The sequence below is a fragment of the Notolepis coatsorum genome (genome assembly GCF_963971535.1).
Source record: "Notolepis coatsorum genome assembly, chromosome: 2".
In the NCBI taxonomy this organism is placed as follows: domain Eukaryota; kingdom Metazoa; phylum Chordata; class Actinopteri; order Aulopiformes; family Paralepididae; genus Notolepis; species Notolepis coatsorum.
In genome coordinates this window covers 54,724,718-54,744,078 of record NC_140166.1, presented here as the reverse complement: position 1 = coordinate 54,744,078, position 19,361 = coordinate 54,724,718, and the positions used below count along the sequence as shown (strand labels likewise).

The window sequence follows — 19,361 nt, the reverse complement described above, 5'->3', positions numbered from 1 at the left end:
CAGAGACCAGAGAGGAGGGGAGACAGGGGGTCAGACACACAAGCAGAGACCAGAGAGGAGGGGAGACAGGGGGTCAGACACACGAGCAGAGACCAGAGAGGAGGGGAGACAGGGGGTCAGACACACGAGCAGAGACCAGAGAGGAGGGGAGACAGGGGGTCAGACACATGAGCAGAGAACTAAATCACGTGAAACATGGCCTTAACCCTTTCACTAACAACACGACAGAAGGTTAACCCTTTCACTACCACACTACAGACGGTTAACAGTGTGTAGTGAAAGGGTTAACCTTCTGTAGTGTGATGTAGTGAAAGGGTTAACCTTCTGTAGTGTGTGGTAGTGAAAGGGTTCATCTAAAAGCGGAGCGCTCTGGAACGACCATGTCAGTGTCGGCTGACCGGAGCGCGTGAATCCTTTCGGCAACTGGCTTGTCCTTCCGCGTTCCCGTTTGGCGCTCTGATTGGCCAAGTCATGTGACATGAGCGCCAATCGTGGGACGGCAAGTTTTTGCACGGTTAAGCTTAGGCACTCTTTCGAAGTTGGTTAAGGTTAGAGTTTGTCTTAGAGCAGGGCGATAGAACACCAGGTAGTTTGCAGGCTGTTCGACGCGGAAATGGGCAAAGACGCTATTGGGCGCACATGTCACATGACCTGGCCAATCAGAGCGCCAAACGGGAACGCGGAAGGACAAGCCAGTTGCCGAAAGGATTCACGCGACCGGAGCACTTATTCTTTAGGCCATGTTGGCAATGAGACGGTTTCACACCTAAAATAAATACATAAATGGATCAACTCAACTTCTAGGAACTATACTGTCATGAGGAGGTTTAACACTTTCACTACCACACTGCCAAATGGTTAACCCCTTCACTGCGACGATACAGAAGGTTAACCCTTTCACTGTCACACGACAAAGGGTTAACCCTTTCACTACCACACACTACAGACGGTTAACAGTCTGTAGTGAAATGGTTAACCTTCTGTAGTGTGGTAGTGAAAGGGGTAACCTTATGTAGTGGTAGTGAAAGTGTTAACCGTCTGTAGTGTTAGTGAAAGGGTTAACCTTCTGTAGTGTGGTAGTGAAAGGTTAACCTTCTGTAGCGTGGTAGTGAAAGGGTCAACAGTCTGTAGTGTGGTAGTGAAAGGGTTAACCTTCTGTAGTGTGGTAGTGAAATGGTTAACCTTCTGTAGTGTGGTAGTGAAAGGGTTGACCTTTTGTAGTGTGGTAGTGAAAGGTTAACCTTCTGTAGTGTGGTAGTGAAAGGGTAAACCTTCTGTAGTGTGGTAGTGAAAGGGTTAAACCTTTCACTAACACACTACAGAAGGTTAACCTTTCACTACCAGGTAGTGAAAGGTTAACCGTCTGTAGTGTGGTAGTGAAAGGTTAACCGTCTGTAGTGTGGTAGTGAAAGGGTTAACCGTCTGTAGTGTGGTAGTGAAAGGGTTAACCTTCTGTAGTGTGGTAGTGAAAGGTTAACCTTCTGTAGTGTGGTAGTGAAAGGTTAACCTTCTGTAGTGTGGTAGTGAAAGGTTAACCTTCTGTAGTGTGGTAGTGAAAGGTTAACCGTCTGTAGTGTGGTAGTGAAAGGTTAACCTTCTGTAGTGTGGTAGTGAAAGGGTTAACCTTCTGTAGTGTGGTAGTGAAATGTTAACCTTCTGTAGTGTGGTAGTGAAAGGTTAACCTTCTGTAGTGTGGTAGTGAAAGGTTAACCTTCTGTAGTGTGGTAGTGAAAGGGTTAACCTTCTGTAGTGTGGTAGTGAAATGTTAACCTTCTGTAGTGTAGTAGTGAAATGTTTTTTTTTGTATCCACTTTTTCTCCCATTTTCTATATTTTCTCCCATCCCAATTTCGTAACATCCAATTCAACCCTCTCCTGTCTCGAACGCTGTTTCTTGCCTCCCACAAGCCGGCTGCAATGTGGACTAAGTCATACATAGCACAAGTCCCCTCCGGTACTTGAGGTAACAGCAGTCGCATCTTTTCACCTGCGCAGCTCGATCTCTCAGTGGCGAGGAGTAACGCGTGGGAGGCTCACGCTGCCCCTGACACTTCCTGATTCTACTGCGCAGGCGCACCAACCGACCTGTAGGAGTCGCTGTCCACAACGCCCGATCCCCACCCATCAGTTTCCCACCCCCTAATACGGCCAATGTGTATTAGTATGAACGACCAGTTAAACTGAAAGCAAATGTGGAGCGCTGGGCTCAAACAGGCAAGCCCAGCGTCTCCAGATTTCGTGGCGAGCCCCTTGCCCACTACGCCACATAGCCTTGTGGTAGTGAAATGTTAACCTTCTGTAGTGGTAGTGAAAGGTTAACCTTCTGTAGTGTGGTAGTGAAAGGGTTAAAAGAAAGGATGACGGCATGAGTTGTCTTTCCTCACCGCTTTGCTGTCGTAGTAGTTGACGTTGTAGGAGTCCGGGACGAACAGGAAGCGGTTCCTCCACTTCTTGCTCTCCTCCAGGTACTGGAACAGAGCTCCAGAGAAGATGGACTTGTTCTCCAGAGGCGTCTGAGGGGTAAAAATGAAATAACTAGTGCTGTCAGGCGATACATTTTTTTTAATCTAATTAATTAATTACAGGATTTGTAATTAATTAATCGAATTAATCACATTTTAATCGCATAACCATTTTAGGCCTGATGTTCTATATTCTATAATCATATTTCAAATTGCATGTGTCCGGATGGCAGAATTCAGTACTGTATCTACAAAACCTTCTGTTTAATCATCTTTCATTTATTCATTTGCTTAGATTTTTCAGGTGTGGTCAATTTTAGCATGATGGTGTTATTCACAGTCAAAGATAAAACAAAAGTATTGATATTCTCATTTGGTTCATTGCAATTTACTCAAGCCTAGTTACAGACACAGTAACTAAGCGCTACCGGAGTCTCATGGCAAGCACAGAGAGACTCAGAAGAAGCTTCTATCCGCAGGCCATCAGGATGCTCAATGACAATAACGTTATTGCTGTTTCCGGCCGGTCCACCATCTTGAAAATGCAATGTAATTCCCCATTGACCATTTCTAAATCGTCTCCTTTAAAACAAATAAAGCTGTGAGCTTGGTTCGCCTGTTCGAATCCAGCTCACAGCTCCGGGGTTGTCACCAGCTTGGCTGGCCGTCTGCACTGATACAATTGGCTGTATCAGAGGGTGGGAGAAGCTGGCGGGGTGGGTCCGGGTCGTTGTAAACAGCGACTCCTACAGTTCGGTCGGGGCGCCTGCTAAGCGCGGATTGGACGTGAGGGGGATAGTGTGGTCCTCCCACACGCTACGCCCTCTCAATGAGAATCCGCGCTGCCAGGTGAAAAGAAGCGGTGATTGGCTGGATGTGTGTCGGAGGAAGCACGTGGTAGCCTCCACTCTCCCAAATGATCTGACTGTGGGGGGTAAAGCGCAGCGACCAGGAAGGGACTGGGAATTGGCATACGACTAACATTGGGATGGGAGAAAAAATCGGAGGAAAATGGAGGGGGAAAAAGACCAAAAAAAAATAAAAAATAAAATACAAAACAATGATTCTTTTTTGAAAAATAACTTACAGATGTGTTCCATAGACTCACAGGAATTGTGTAAAATTGCCCAAATAGTGAAATAAATAGTAAGATAGTTACCCTTTAAGATTCATGCCATGAGATATAAAATGTTAAAGGGGAACTCCAACATTTTGGGAAATTAGCTTATTTAACATCTTCCCTGGAGTTAGACAAGAAGATACATACCTTTTTTGTCTCTGTGCGTGCATTTTAGCTTTGGGAATAGACGCTCCGTTAGCATAGCTTAGCTTAATCACTGGAAGTGAGGCAGGACAGTAGCTTTACAGTGCCTTACAGTGTATTGCAAGGTCTGACATTGACCAAACTTGATATGCATGACCTTGGTGGGCTCTAGGTCAACTCCTGAAAAGGGGGTCAATGTCAGACTTTGCAATCAAAAGTTAGGGGGCTAATAACCCTTGCCATAATTTCAGTGCGCCCCCTAACTTTTGATTGCAAGGTCTGACATTGACCCCCTTTTCAGGAGTTGACCTAGAGCCCACCAAGGTCATGCATATCAAATTTGGTCAATGTCAGACCTTGCAATACACTGTAAGGCACTGTAAGGCTACTGTCCTGCCTCACTTCCAGTGATGAAGCTAAGCTATGCTAACGGAGCGTCTATTCCCAAAGCTAAAATGCACGCACAGAGACAAAAAAGGTATGTATCTTCTTGTCTAACTCCAGGGAAGATGTTAAATAAGCTAATTTCCCAAAATGTTGGAGTTCCCCTTTTTAACAGTTTACATTGTTTGGATAATGTAATATTTATTTATTACTTATTTGTAATACGAACACATTCTACATTGACAATACACAAATATATTACAGTATGGCTATATAACATAACGTATATTATATTGTGGGTCGATTATTTACATTTTGTACTTATTTACATATTTTAAACGCGAGTGGGCTGGGAGTAATTATATTTTCATGCTTTCAGAGTCAAAAACACATTATTTAACAGAATCCAATGAATGTATATGGTGACAATGGTGCAAAGACATACTGTATGAACCAACTTTACAAAGTTACAAGATTCAGCTGCTAGGGTTCTCACCCGCACCAAGCCCTGGCACCACATCACTCCTACCTCATCCACCTCCACTGGCTTCCAGTCAAGTCCTGCATCGACTTTAAGATCCTCCTCATCACCTACAAATCCATTAATTCCCTTGCCCCCTGGTACCTAGCCAGTAGCCAACCTCCTCCATCCCTACTGTGGTCTGTGGTCCTCTGACTCCGGTCTCCTCTCCATCCCCACCACAACCCACCAATACTAGACATGGCTATGTCACCAGCCACGCCGTGGGTCTTCACTTTACTCTACCTCTACCAAGAACAAATGCACTTGAGAGAACCGTAATGTATAGAGCTGCTGCAAACTGGAATTGTATACCTGTGAAGATAATGATGACCAGCAACACATTAACTTTTAAGAAAAAGTTGAAGTTAGTTTATTTAGTTAGTATTGTTAGTTTGGTTAGTTAGTTTAGTTCGTATTGTATTTGTGGCTAGAGCCACGAATGCGGAGACGCTGGGATCGCCTGTTCGATCCCAGCGCTCCACATTGCTTTCAGTTTAGCTGGTCGTCCGTACTAATACACATTGGCCGTATTAGGGGGTGGGAAACTGATGGGTGGGGATCGGGCGTTGTGGACAGCGACTCCTACAGGTCTGTTGGTGCGCCTGCGCAGTAGAATCAGGAAGTGTCTGGGGCAGCGTGAGCCTCCCACGCGTTACTCCTCGCCATTGAGAGATCGAGCTGCGCAGGTGAAAAGATGCGACTGCTGTTACCTCAAGTACCGGAGGGGACTTGTGCTATGTATGACTTAGTCCACATTGCAGCCGGCTTGTGGGAGGCAAGAAACAGCGTTCGTGACAGGGGAGGGTTGAATTGGATGATACGAAATTGGGATGGGAGAAAATATAGAAAAAATGGGAGAAAAAGTGGATCAAAAAGTTATGTGTTCGGACCCCAGGAAGAATAGTCTTTCACCCATGGGTGTAGACTAATGGGGATCCATAAAATAAACAAATAAACAAATCTGCGCACTGTCGGTCCCAGAGCCTTCTCTGTTGCCGCACCCACCCTCTGGAACTCCCTCCCTCCAAACATCCGCAACGCTACATCCCTGGACTCCTTCAAATCACAACTCAAATCTCACTTCTTCCACCAAATTTATCAATGACTCTGCCTGACTTCCCTCTTTTTACCCAATTGTTCCTCCGATTTCCTTCCCCTTAGTCCCCCCCCCCTCCTCTGTTAAGCGCCTTTCCTGAAAGGCGCTATATAAATTTAAGAAATTATTATTACACACATGACAGAATCTCATAATACAGTGACAACACAACCGCACACACAGTGACACTGCATAGTGAATCAATGACTCCAGTACTCGTTTCAACTGAACTTGGGTGGTTTTCTGAAATCCCGCGAGGCGTGAGCAGCTGTTGCAGGAAGACCACACTGGTCAGCTGTGGAGCGTGAGAGTGTACCGTGAAAACGTTGCGCTGAAAGCTAGCTTAGCTTTATATGAAAGATAAAAACAGCGGTTTATGTTGAACCATTTCACTGCCACACTACAGAAGGTTAACCATCGGTAGTGTGATAGTAAAGGGTTAACCTTCTGTTAGTGATGCACCGATGTGAAAATTGTGGCCGATACCGATAACCGATATTAATATTGCTGTTCTGGCCGATACCGATATTTACCGATGTCGATATCTCTGTATAGAAAACACTTTTTTATGATAATCAAATAAAGAGCTATTTTCCAAAACGCAATTTTTTTTTACTTTTGTAACTTATTTTCAGAAATTACTGATATTTTGAAACTATTTAAGGCCAAAACATGTAAAAAAAAAAAAAAAAACATAAAAAAAATATCGGTCCTATCTTGATATCGGTCCGATACCGATGTGTAAAAAAACGGCCATATCGGCCGATATTATATCGGCGGCCGATATATCGTGCATCACTACCTTCTGTAGTGTGGCAGTGAAAGGGTTAACCTGCTGTTGTGTGGCAGTGAAACAGTTAACCTTCTGTGTATTGTCGCAGTGAAAGGGTTAACCGTTTGGTAGTGCGGCAGTGAAAGGGTTAAGTGCATTTCCAAATTGCGCCAACATCATGTCACCCACTTTGCGTAGCGTTCCATGAGTGGAGTCCGGTTGCGGACAGAGTGGAGGTACAGTCATCGAATAATTACAAATGGTAACTGAGTGTTTTGACTAAACAATACACTTTAAGCATAGAGTATATTTCTGTGCATCGTTATGTCCGTGGAGGGAGACCCTGGGCCGACAGTGGCTCAGGAGGTAGAGCAGTCGTCTGGTAATCCGGAGGTTCCCAGTTAGATTCCCACTCCTCCCGGGCAGCGTGTCGAAGTGTCCTTGAGTAAAACACTTAACCCCTAATTGCTCCCGATGTGCAGGTTGGCACCTTGCATGGTTGCCTCCGCCGTTGGTGTGTGAATGTGTAAAATGTGAGGAACAAATTGTAAAGCGCTTTTGATAAAAGCGCTATATAAATGCAGCCATTTACTATTTACATAATAAAATCGGTAGTGTGCGACTGTGCATGTCAACAATTAAGCAAGCACTACTCGAGTAATTCATGAGTACTCGATCTGGGAAAACATTACACGTGCCTCATCCTTAATAGGAACAGCACGTGAAACTAGGTGGCATACCATCCCGCTCTCATTTAGTACCGCTGTGCATCAGCGTTAGCACCATGTAGTGTACGGTAGCATACAGTACAGTTAGCACCATGTAGCGTACGGTAGCATACAGTACAGTTAGCACCATGTAGCGTACGATAGCATACCGTACAGTTAGCACCATGTAGCGTACAGTAGCATACGGTACAGTTAGCACCATGTAGCATACAGTAGCATACGGTACAGTTAGCACCATGTAGCGTACGGTAGCATACGGTACAGTTAGCACCATGTAGCGTACGATAGCATACCGCACAGTTAGCACCATGTAGCATACGGTAGCATACGGTACAGTTAGCACCATGTAGCGTACGATAGCATACCGTACAGTTAGCACCATGTAGCGTACAGTAGCATACGGTACAGTTAGCACCATGTAGCATACAGTAGCATACGGTACAGTTAGCACCATGTTGCGTACGATAGCGCGTACGGTAGCATACGGTACAGTTAGCACCATGTAGCATACAGTAGCATACGGTACAGTTAGCACCATGTAGCGTACGGTAGCATACGGTACAGTTAGCACCATGTAGCGTACAGTAGCATACGGTACAGTTAGCACCATGTAGCATACAGTAGCATACGGTACAGTTAGCACCATGTAGTGTACGGTAGCATACGGTACAGTTAGCACCATGTAGCGTACGATAGCGCGTACGGTAGCATACGGTACAGTTAGCACCAGGTATCATACGGTACAGTTAGCACCATGTAGCGTACAGTAGCATACGGTACAGTTAGCACCATGTAGCGTACAGTAGCATACGGTACAGTTAGCACCATGTAGTGTACGGTAGCATACGGTACAGTTAGCACCATAGCGTACGATAGTGCGTACAGTAGCATACGGTACAGTTAGCACCAGGTAGCATACGGTACAGTTAGCACCATGTAGCGTACAGTAGCATACGGTACAGTTAGCACCATGTAGTGTACGGTAGCATACGGTACAGTTAGCACCATGTAGCGTACAGTAGCATACGGTACAGTTAGCACCATGTAGCGTACGGTAGCCTACGGTACAGTTAGCACCATGTAGCGTACAGTTGTAGCATACGGTACAGCCACGACTCAGGGAGGAGGAGAGTGTACGACCGTTTGAAGAACACTTCAATGTTTTAACGGTGCTCTTGAGAACCCATTAAAAAAAGTGATACGTTTACGTGCTCACATTCTTGTCTGCATGCGCTAATGGTTGTTCGCTCAGACCTACACCCGCCCAGTTAGCATTGTTGTCCTCGGGTAGGCCCACCTCATTCCACAATACCGTCTCCTAAGCCGTTAGAGGACTCCAGGCAGGCGCTGCTACGCCGCTTCATTAGTGTGTGTGTGTGTGTGTGTGTGCGTGTGTAGTAAATAGCAGACAGACCGCTTACAGGCTCAACCCACTATAAATGGACTTTTTCACAACTGAAATAAAGCCTCAAACATGACCCCAGAGAATTCACATAAAGAGTTGTGGCTACAAGGGGTGATACAAATACTAGACTCAAACTAGGAGAGCGGGGAGGGGGGGGAGGGGTTATTAATGGATGTTTTTTCTAACTTCACCATAGCACCAGACAGTAGGGCACATCTGGGGTGTGGGAAGGGACACACACACACACGCACACGTGCACGCGCACACACACACCATACTCTCATGTTCTATTCATGTCATCCTATCTGGACTCCAGCATGAAATATCCAGAACAAGACACATCCATATTATCTATTCTTAATTAATCCGAAATTTTGAATATTCTGCAGTCTGGAAGAAGCAAAAGCGGACTTGTTGTCAGGTGTCTCTCCTTGGTCCTTTGCGTCTCCTACGGCAGTTTCTCAGAAGGTGACGGAGGAAGAGCTTTTGGGTGAGGGCAGAGGTGTAGTTGTGATCTTTTGGAAACCAAGCCCTATTTCCTACTTTCCAATGATGAGTCTTTTCTTTTTCTCAGCACAATCCGCCTAGTTAGCCACAAACTAAGGCAAGTCAATGGAGTCGAGCTCTCGTCTATACAAGCTAGGCTCGAGTTACCGCTCTCCACACTATGTTAGCGCTGTGCCAATGCCGGAGAGGGGTCTGGCTGGACCAATTATCATTCCGCTATAGCGGGGAGGGGGGGGGGGGGGGGGAGGATGCTCTGGCTTGTTTGTATTTCTTCACAATCCTCCTTAATCATGCCTGGGCCGTGAAGGTGTCCTTGCAAAATAGGGTCACAGATAGCGGAAGGGGAGGAGAATTCCGACTGAAACAGTCGGCCAATGGCGTGCTTATACCCACAGTCTATATCCCGCCAGTGAGACTAATACTAGTTGACCAAAATCTAGTACTTTGGGTGCACTTTGGAGTAAATACTGTGTAGTAAATATCAGTTCAGTTTCACTGTGGAGTAAATACTGGAGTAAATATCAGTTCAGTTTCACTGTGGAGTAAATACTGGAGTAAATATCAGTTCAGTTTCACTGTGGAGTAAATACTGTGGAGTAAATATCAGTTCAGTTTCACTGTGGAGTAAATACTAGAGTAAATATCAGTTCAGTTTCACTGCGGAGTAAATACTGGAGTAAATATCAGTTCAGTTTCACTGTGGAGTAAATACTGGAGTAAATATCAGTTCAGTTTCACTGTGGAGTAAATACTGGAGTAAATATCAGTTCAGTTTCACTGTGGAGTAAATACTGGAGTAAATATCAGTTCAGTTTCACTGTGGAGTAAATACTGGAGTAAATATCAGTTCAGTTTCACTGTGGAGTAAATACTGGAGTAAATATCAGTTCAGTTTCACTGTGGAGTAAATACTGTGGAGTAAATATCAGTTCAGTTTCACTGTGGAGTAAATACTGGAGTAAATATCAGTTCAGTTTCACTGTGAAGTAAATACTGTGGAGTAAATATCAGTTCAGTTTCACTGTGAAGTAAATACTGGAGTAAATATCAGTTCAGTTTCACTGTGGAGTAAATACTGGAGTAAATATCAGTTCAGTTTCACTGTGAAGTAAATACTGGAGTAAATATCAGTTCAGCTTCACTGTGAAGTAAATACTGGAGTAAATAGCAGTTCAGTTTCACTGTGGAGTAAATACTGGAGTAAATATCAGTTCAGTTTCACTGTGGAGTAAATATCAGTTCAGTTTCACTGTGGAGTAAATACTGGAGTAAATATCAGTTCAGTTTCACTCAGGCCAGGAGCTTGAGCCGATATGAGGAACAGCATGGATTGTGCCGAGCAACGATTCTACTCTAATATCGCCGACATCATTGCTACAAACAGGAAATAAGGTTTCAGAGATCAAAACTATCTTAATAAGAAGAGATACATGTTTACCTATGTGGACAACTGGACAGCCATTTTTAACCCTTTCACTACCACACTACATAAGGTTAACCCTTTCACTACCACACTACAGATGGTTAACCTACTGTAGTGTGGTTCTGAAAGGGTTAACCCTTTGTATTGCGGCAGTGAAAGGGTTAACCTTCTGTATTGTCACAGTGAAAGGGTTAACAGTCTGTAGTGTGGTAGGGAAAGGGTTAACCGTCTGTAGTGCGATAGTGAAAGAGTTAACATTCTGCATTGTCACAGTGAAAGGGTTAACCGTCTGTAGTGTGGTAGTGAAAGGGTTAACATGCTGCATTGTCACAGTGAAAGGGTTAACCGTCTGTAGTGTGGTAGTGAAAGGGTTAACCTTCTGCATTGTGGCAGTGAAAGGGTTAACCGTCTGTAGTGTGGTAGTGAAAGGGTTAACCTTCTGCATTGTCGCAGTGAAAGGGTTAACCACCTGTAGTGTGGCAGTGAAAGGGTTAACAGTCTGTAGTGTGGTAGTGAAAGGGTTAACCTTCTGCATTGTCGCAGTGAAAGGGTTAACAGTCTGCATTGTGGCAGTGAAAGGGTTAACCGTCTGCAGTGTGGTAGTGAAATAGTTAACCTTCTGCATTGTCGCAGTGAAAGGGTTAACCGTCTGTAGTGTGGCAGTGAAAGGGTTAACCGTCTGTAGTGTGGCAGTGAAAGGGTTAACCGTCTGTAGTGTGCGGTGAAAGGGTTAACCGTCTGTAGTGTGGCGGTGAAAGGGTTAACCGTCTGTAGTGTGGCAGTGAAAGGGTTAACCGTCTGTAGTGTGGCAGTGAAAGGGTTAACCGTCTGTAGTGTGGCGGTGAAAGGGTTAACCTTCTGCATTGTCGCAGTGAAAGGGTTAACCGTCTGTAGTGTGGCAGTGAAAGGGTTAACCGTCTGTAGTGTGGCAGTGAAAGGGTTAACCGTCTGTAGTGTGGCAGTGAAAGGGTTAACCGTCTGCAGTGTGGCAGTGAAAGGGTTAACCGTCTGTAGTGTGGTAGTGAAAGGGTTAACCGTCTGTAGTGTGGCAGTGAAAGGGTTAACCGTCTGTAGTGTGGCAGTGAAAGGGTTAACCGTCTGCAGTGTGGCAGTGAAAGGGTTAACCGTCTGCAGTGTGGCAGTGAAAGGGTTAACCCAGTCCCGTCTCTGAGTGTTTACCTTGCGGTGAAGCAGCTGTGGCGTCGGCCCGCCTCCTCCCTCGATGTCAAAGCGCACGTTGTTGAAGAGCGCCACCGCATACTGCTGCTCGTACAGCCGGCACAGCTCCCCCATCACCTCGCCGCTGCGCACTGTGGAAGCACACACACACACACACACACACTCGTTAGGGTAGTGAAAGGGTTGACCATTTGCCGTGTGGCAGTGAAAGGGTTAACCTTCAGTATTGTCGCAGTGATAGGGTTAACCATTTTGTTGGTGTGGTAGTGAAAGGGTTAATTGGGATCATTTGGAATCAAGTGTTGATGAATAAAATAAACCGCGAGGTGTTTTCACGGGTAAGACGATTCAGTTATCAAAACACCTGTATGCTTCATCGATACAGTTCTCACACACACACACACACACACACACACACACACACACACACACACACACACACACACACACACACACACACACACACACACACACACACACACACACACACACACACACACACACACACACACACACACACACACACACACACACACACACACACACACACACACACACACACACACACACACACACACACACACACACACACACACACACACACACACACACACACAGCAGAGCCAATAGAGAGGAGAGGATGAGGAGGCCCACTGGTCCCTCCCCTTGTGCTGGACCACCATGGTGTGTGTACGCTAGTCGACAGCGAGGGACACAGAACTGTTTGGATCCCGTTTGAGTTGTGCCATGAATTACACATTATGATCAAGTCGAGTCAATTTAAGAGATAATTTGCGAGTAAAAAAAAAAAGGTTGACTGACAAGCAAGTTAGCCAAGCATTAGCTAGATAATAGCTAAGTATTTATTTAGCATAGCTAGCAGTATCGATGTGGTTTCTTTTGATGCTATAGGACAAAGCGGGGCTCGCAAGTCATTAGTAGTTCCAAGGTGTTTATTTGACAAAAAGGCAGATGCAACGTTTCGACCCTTCCGGTCTTCTTCAAGCATGAAGACAACACAACACTGACATCTTTTTATACAGGAAGTGAACTAAATTGAATATCAGCCCCACCTGGTGGCGTCTACCTTAATGATAAGCAAGCAGTGCAAAAATGCGGAAGCATTCGTCACCGCACGCCACTACGGTAAAGCGCCTTTCTTTTCAGGCCCGCTTTGGGAGCTGTCGCGCGGAAATAGGCTGTCTATTGCCATTCTCTTTGACAAACTCTAACCTTAACCAGCTCCTTAACAGCGCCTAAACTTAACCGTTCTAACCTTAACCAACTCCGAAACAATGCCTAACCTTAACCTTAACCTTAACCATGCCTAACCTTAACCATAGAAATTATATTGCCATTCTCTTTGACAAACTCTAACCTTAACCAGCTCCTTAACAGCGCCTAAACTTAACCGTTCTAACCTTAACCAACTCCGAAACAATGCCTAACCTTAACCTTAACCTTAACCATGCCTAACCTTAACCGGCGAAAGAATACACGTTAAAAAAAAAATCACGTTAAAAAAAAAATATTCGATGGGATTCGAACTCGCCAGCAAACAAGCCATAGGATCCACAGCCATGTAGTCTTGCCAATTGAGCTATTTCTAGATACTGAATAAGGGGCGGTGACATATATATTGAGCTCCGCTCGTGTCGAACCAAGGCGGGATCTCATGCGCATGCGCGGGCACCTCGCGCGAGCACGCCGCCGCCGGTGCACGCACGGGCGCTGGGCGGCGGAAAATGAAAGGCGCATTACCGCACGCCACTACGGTAGAATGCTTCCGCATTCTTGCACTGCTTGCTTATCATTAAGGAAAAGGCCACCTGGTGATCAGGAGCGGTCCCAAGATTTGCATGATACATTTTATACATGATTAAGTAACAATTTCTTTTCATTTGAATTTTTTTTGAAGATTTGAGAAATATCTATATTAAACACAACATTAAGACATACGGAATGGGGATGAAAAAAGCCCAGTAGCTTTACATTTTAAAAAGGCACACCACAATGTCTCATCACTAAGATACCTTGGAATAGAGAGAGTGCATCTTCCAAGACGAGGGGGAGATATAGATAATCTCCTACTGAGGAGAGAAGTATGGTGGATCCATTATGTTAAAACGATGGCACCAACAGGACTCAATGAGGACTTTGACATTAGACCTTATTTGTAAATTTAACTTATAGAGGGAGACAGTTAATGGACTTTTTTTTTTTTTGTGTTTTTTTCATTTGTTTTCAGTGACTAACACTGCTGTAAATTATGTCTTAATGTTGTGTTTAATATAGATATTTCTCAAATCTTCTAAAAAATGTCAAATGAAAAGAAAGTTACTTAATCATGTATAAAATGTATCATGCAAATCTTGGGAGCGCCCCTGATCACCAGGTGGGGCTGATATTAAATTAAGTTCACTTCCTGTATAAAAAGATGTCAGTGTTGTGTTGTCTTCATGCTTGAAGAAGACCGGAAGGGTCGAAACGTTGCATCTGCCTTTTTGTCAAATAAACACCTTGGAACTACTAATGAGTTGCGAGCCCAGCTTTGTCTTATGTATTACTGTTTTTACAGTTTGGCTCAGCACCAACAAACGGAGGATGTGTGTTATTTATTTTTTCTGATTCTTTTGATGCTATAACATAACGTTAGCTAGCTGACAATTAGGCTTGGGCGGTATGACGGTATTATGGTATACCAGGGTATTTATAAATGCCGATGGTATTGAAAATCAATACCGTAAAAACCGTCAAAATCACAGATGCGCTTCAGTTTATATTACAGTGAAACAGAGTTTTGAGTGTAGTGCACACACGCGCCAGCAGAGGGCGAGACCAGTCCTCACTAGTGGAGCGAGTGGGTCACAACGGTGTTCACGTTTTACGGTAATGTTGCGACAGTGCTGTGAAAATACCGTAAAGCGTTGTGGTAACGAGACGAGTTGGTTTGTGTTGTTGTGCACTAGTGGAGCAAGCAAATAATCCGTCTCTTATTATATGTGAACTAAAGAGTACAAGGTTTACACAACAGCCCCCACCCGCTTTTTTATTGTATTTGTACCGTCCTGTACTATCCGCTGTCAGCTGTTTATCTCTCTCTGTGAGCTTGATTAACTAGCGTTAGCTCACGTTAACTAGCGTTAGCTCTGCGGCTAATCTTAGATTACCCTGAACTAAATCAATGACTAGGTTATAAAGCAGGGGTGTCAAACTCATTTTCACAGAGGGCCACATCAGCATTATGGTTGCCCTCAAAGGGCCAAAGACCGTATAAATGTTAATGTAATGTAAAATAAATGTCACAGTCAAGAGGGGCAGAACTAACAACTGTGAGCTGCAAAGAACACGTGGGACAGATGTAGCAGATGTTACAAAAACAAATGGCTGCACACAACCTTGCAGAGGCCATACATCCAACTAATGTAAGATAGTTAAATTAACTTTAATTAACAGATTGCAGAATGGGTACAGTACAGTAAAGCTTGATACACACAATTGTTAGGGGGATGGAGACCAGAGAAAGACTTTCGATTTGTTTACATCAGGGTCCCCCATTTTCAATTTGTAATGAAATTGCTATTATGTGTCTGCATGAACACACAACTGTAATTTTATTCAAAAATAACAAAATAAGGGTTGTCTCAGTTCACAACTATATTATATATATTGGTCAAGTTTTGGGTGGGACTTGTTTGACTTGTTTGACGAGTTGTTTGTTTCAACTCGTCCGAGCAAGACCTTAAAGTGAGGAAGGCACTTGCGTGGAGGGCTCTGAACGGCATGACCAGTGTGTGGAAATCCAACCTCCCCCGTCAAATCAAGCTCAACTTCTTTCATGCAACAGTTGAGTCTGTCCTTTTGTATGGCAGTGAATGCTGGACCTTGAAGCCCACCCTGCAGAAGTCCTTGGATGGGTGCTACACCAGAATGATGCGTGTGGTGCTCAACATCAACAGGGATGAGCATGTCACTAATGCAAACTTGTATGGGGGGGTGCTAAAGGTGAGCGATAAAGTGGCAGTCAGGAGAATGAGGCTGGCAGGTCACTGCCAGAGACATCATGAGATGCCAACCAGCAAACTTGTACTGTGGGATCACGAGGACGTCCCACATTAACCTACGTGGACGTACTCAGGAGAGATGTGGGAACAGAAAGCACCGGCGAGCTAGCCAGATGCATGGAGGACCGGGATGACTGGAAGCACCGATGGAGGGCCCGTCCGAGTAGGCCTGCCACGATAACACATTTTGCTGGGCGATTAATTGCCCCCGAAAATATCGCGATAAGCGATATTATTGCGACCGGTTAGAGAATTTTTTTTTGAGAATTTTATTTCCCAAAACTTTTATTTTGAAGCCCACCGCTCCGTCTTTTCCGGTGTTTTAGACTTTTATTTTGAAGCCCACCGACCGGACCGGAAGTATTGTTGTGATTATCCTAGCACTAGGCACTGCAGCACGACTCGAAACTACCTACTACGTTATAATAAATGAATTCATGTTTAACTTGTCCCCGTGTCCAGTCCTTTGACTAGCCCCACCCGTTCATTGTAAACAATGATGCATGTAATTGTATTAAAGTTATTCTGTGTTGTAGCTATGTTATACGTTGTATTTCGTTTGTTAGCTATAGCTAATGTTGTTAGCATTGAATGAGAATCAACACTCGATCTTTCATCTTTATTTAGCAGTCCAGTTTCTCCGGGCAGTAGCGAGTAACTACTTGGGTCTAAAAATAGCTAACGTTACACTATAAATAACGCTACTTGGTTAAAAGGAGCAACACTATTGAGAAATGTAGTTAAGCTATGAGGCGTTGCCCCACGGAGCTCCTGTGCTGTGCTCTGTAGTAAAGCCAGCGGCCCGCCTCCCAACACGGACAGTGACTGACAAGGGGCACTGGTTCCGCCTCATTAAAACAAACGCGCAAATAGCAATTAATCGCGCCCGTCAAAATCATTGCATTAATTTTAATTATCGCGGCAATTAATCGATTTATTGCTTATCGCGGCAGGCCTACGTCCGAGGACGACCTAGATAGATGTTTGCGTCCCTACAGCTTCTTATTCAATTGAGCGAGATGCTCGGTTATGTCACACAGCCAGTTTGCATCTGACAGTTCAGACAATATTTCTTCAACCCTTTGTTACCTATTCCGCCTGGATCTTTTTTGTATTTTGGGCTGTAAAATTGTCAAAGAATGTCTGAGGAGTAAGTGCTTTTGGCTTTTTTCCTTTGTTACTTCATCAATACCTCAGATGTTCAACATACATGTATGTGTAAGAATGTGTAATAACTAAGGCTGTCAAAGTTAAAGCTTTATTAACGCATTAACCCACAATTATTTTAACGCCGCTATTTTTTAACCCAAGATTAATGTTTAAAAAAATATATATATATATCATTTTTTTTTTTACCAGAGCTCTTGGGGGCCACATCAAATGACGTGGCGGGCCACATTTGGCCCGCGGGCCATGAGTTTGACACCTATGTTATAAAGCATTCGAGTAGTTTTCATTGCACATAGAAGTAGCCAAACAGCGGGAGCATTTCGGGAGCATATGACCAAAACCCAGGCAATTTCGAGCCCTTAAGGAATCAAATAGTCTGCCATGGCTAGGCTACATGCTAACGCTAACGGTGCAGGCTTCTGACTACCATTCTGAGAGCTAACGATGATTTGTTTACTTGGTAACACGGGTTGCCCCGCCCCCCCCCCCCCCCCCGCTGATGAAAATGAAAGTCATACCGTCGTATACCGTATACCGGGGTATTATGTCATAATGGTATGATACCGCCCAAGCCTACTGACAATCACACTTTTTTCAAACATTGTGTGTGTAATTCATGGCACGATTCAAAAATATTTGTATTTTTCGCTGTCTACTAGCCATTCATATTTAAATTTCTTTAAATAGGGTCCCATTGGGGTCTAGCGGGAGGGGAGGAGCCTCTCTACAGGCTTCAATGAACAGCACACCCCACTCCCCCATCCAAGGACCCATGTTATCGTTTAGAAATCTCAGCTTGCAGAGTGTGACCTTGCAAAAGCCTTATCTTGCTCTGTACAAAATAAATAATGTCTCCCTGCTGAAAGTCAAACACAGCCTTGACAGAATGCCCAGAATTTCACACCGTTCTGTTCCTGCTTTATCGGCGTGTTCACAACTCCACACACACACTACACCACTGTTTGCCATCGCCGGAGTTAGCCTTCACACAGAGACGACGCTCTCACATTGTATATTCAACACGAGATCACGCTCTCAACCCGTTCATCAGACTAAAAAGACCTCACTTCACTCTCTCAACCCGTTCATCAGACTAAAAAGACCTCACTTCACTCTCTCAACCTGTTCATCAGACTAAAAAGACCTCACTTCACTCTCTCAACCCGTTCATCAGACTAAAAATACCTCACTTCACTCTCTCAACCCGTTCATCAGACTAAAAAGACCTCACTTCACTCTCTCAACCCGTTCATCAGACTAAAAAGACCTCACTTCACTCTCTCAACCCGTTCATCAGACTAAAAATACCTCACTTCAGGGAGCAACCATCTCAAGTTTATACAACTCTTTCAACTAAACGTATCGTTCCAAACGTTAAAAAAAAAAAAAAAAAAAAAAAGATATATCTCAATTGCTTGTTTACAATCCCGGGGGCTCTTATAGATCTCGAGTGTGGGGCTGTAACTGTAGCGTGAGGAGGGGAACGGTCTGGTGGGTCGGTCTGATTGGGTCTCGGAGCTTAAAGAGAAGAGGACGAGTTTGGAGGCAGGCCAGACCGAGGGGGAGAGAACTGGTGCCAAACTCCTCCGAGGAGAGGAGGCCCGCTGGGCCCACCCAGCAGAACCACTTCACTCACCAGTGTAGAGGGATAACCCACATTCTAACGGGACGACGCACAGGGTACAAGATGCACAGGGTACAAGATGCACAGGGTACAAGACGGACAGGGTACAAGACGCACAGGGTACAAGACGCACAGGGTACAAGACGCACATGGTACAAGATGCACAGGGTACAAGACGGACAGGGTACAAGATGCACAGGGTACAAGACGGACAGGGTACAAGACGGACAGGGTACAAGACGGACAGGGTACAAGATGCACAGGGTACAAGATGCACAGGGTACAAGACGCACAGGGTACAAGACGGACAGGGTACAAGATGCACAGGGTACAAGATGCACAGGGTACAAGATGCACAGGGTACAAGACGCACAGGGTACAAGACGGACAGGGTACAAGACGGACAGGGTACAAGATGCACAGGGTACAAGACGGACAGGGTACAAGACGGACAGGGTACAAGACGGACAGGGTACAAGACGGACAGGGTACAAGACGGACAGGGTACAAGATGCACAGGGTACAAGACGGACAGGGTACAAGACGGACAGGGTACAAGACGGACAGGGTACAAGACGGACAGGGTACAAGACGGACAGGGTACAAGATGCACAGGGTACAAAACGGACAGGGTACAAGACGGACAGGGTACAAGATGCACAGGGTACACGTAGGGCTGGGCGATAAAACGATAATTATCGCGATATATTTAAAAAAAATCTATAAAAATAATATCGATTATTTCATAATTAGAACCAGAG

At 44.8% G+C, this 19,361-nt stretch overlaps 1 protein-coding gene across 1 annotated transcript in view; it reads right to left on the bottom strand.

Annotated features, from left to right (window-relative positions):
- Positions 1-19,361, bottom strand: part of niban2b (niban apoptosis regulator 2b) — a 146,168-nt gene that overhangs the window by 73,204 nt on the left and 53,603 nt on the right. The window contains exons 2-3 of the mRNA XM_084308151.1: positions 11,743-11,873; positions 2,384-2,512 (exon numbers count right to left, since the gene is read on the bottom strand). Coding sequence (XP_084164277.1) covers positions 2,384-2,512; positions 11,743-11,873 — 260 coding nt within the window. The remainder of the gene's footprint in view (positions 1-2,383; positions 2,513-11,742; positions 11,874-19,361) is intronic.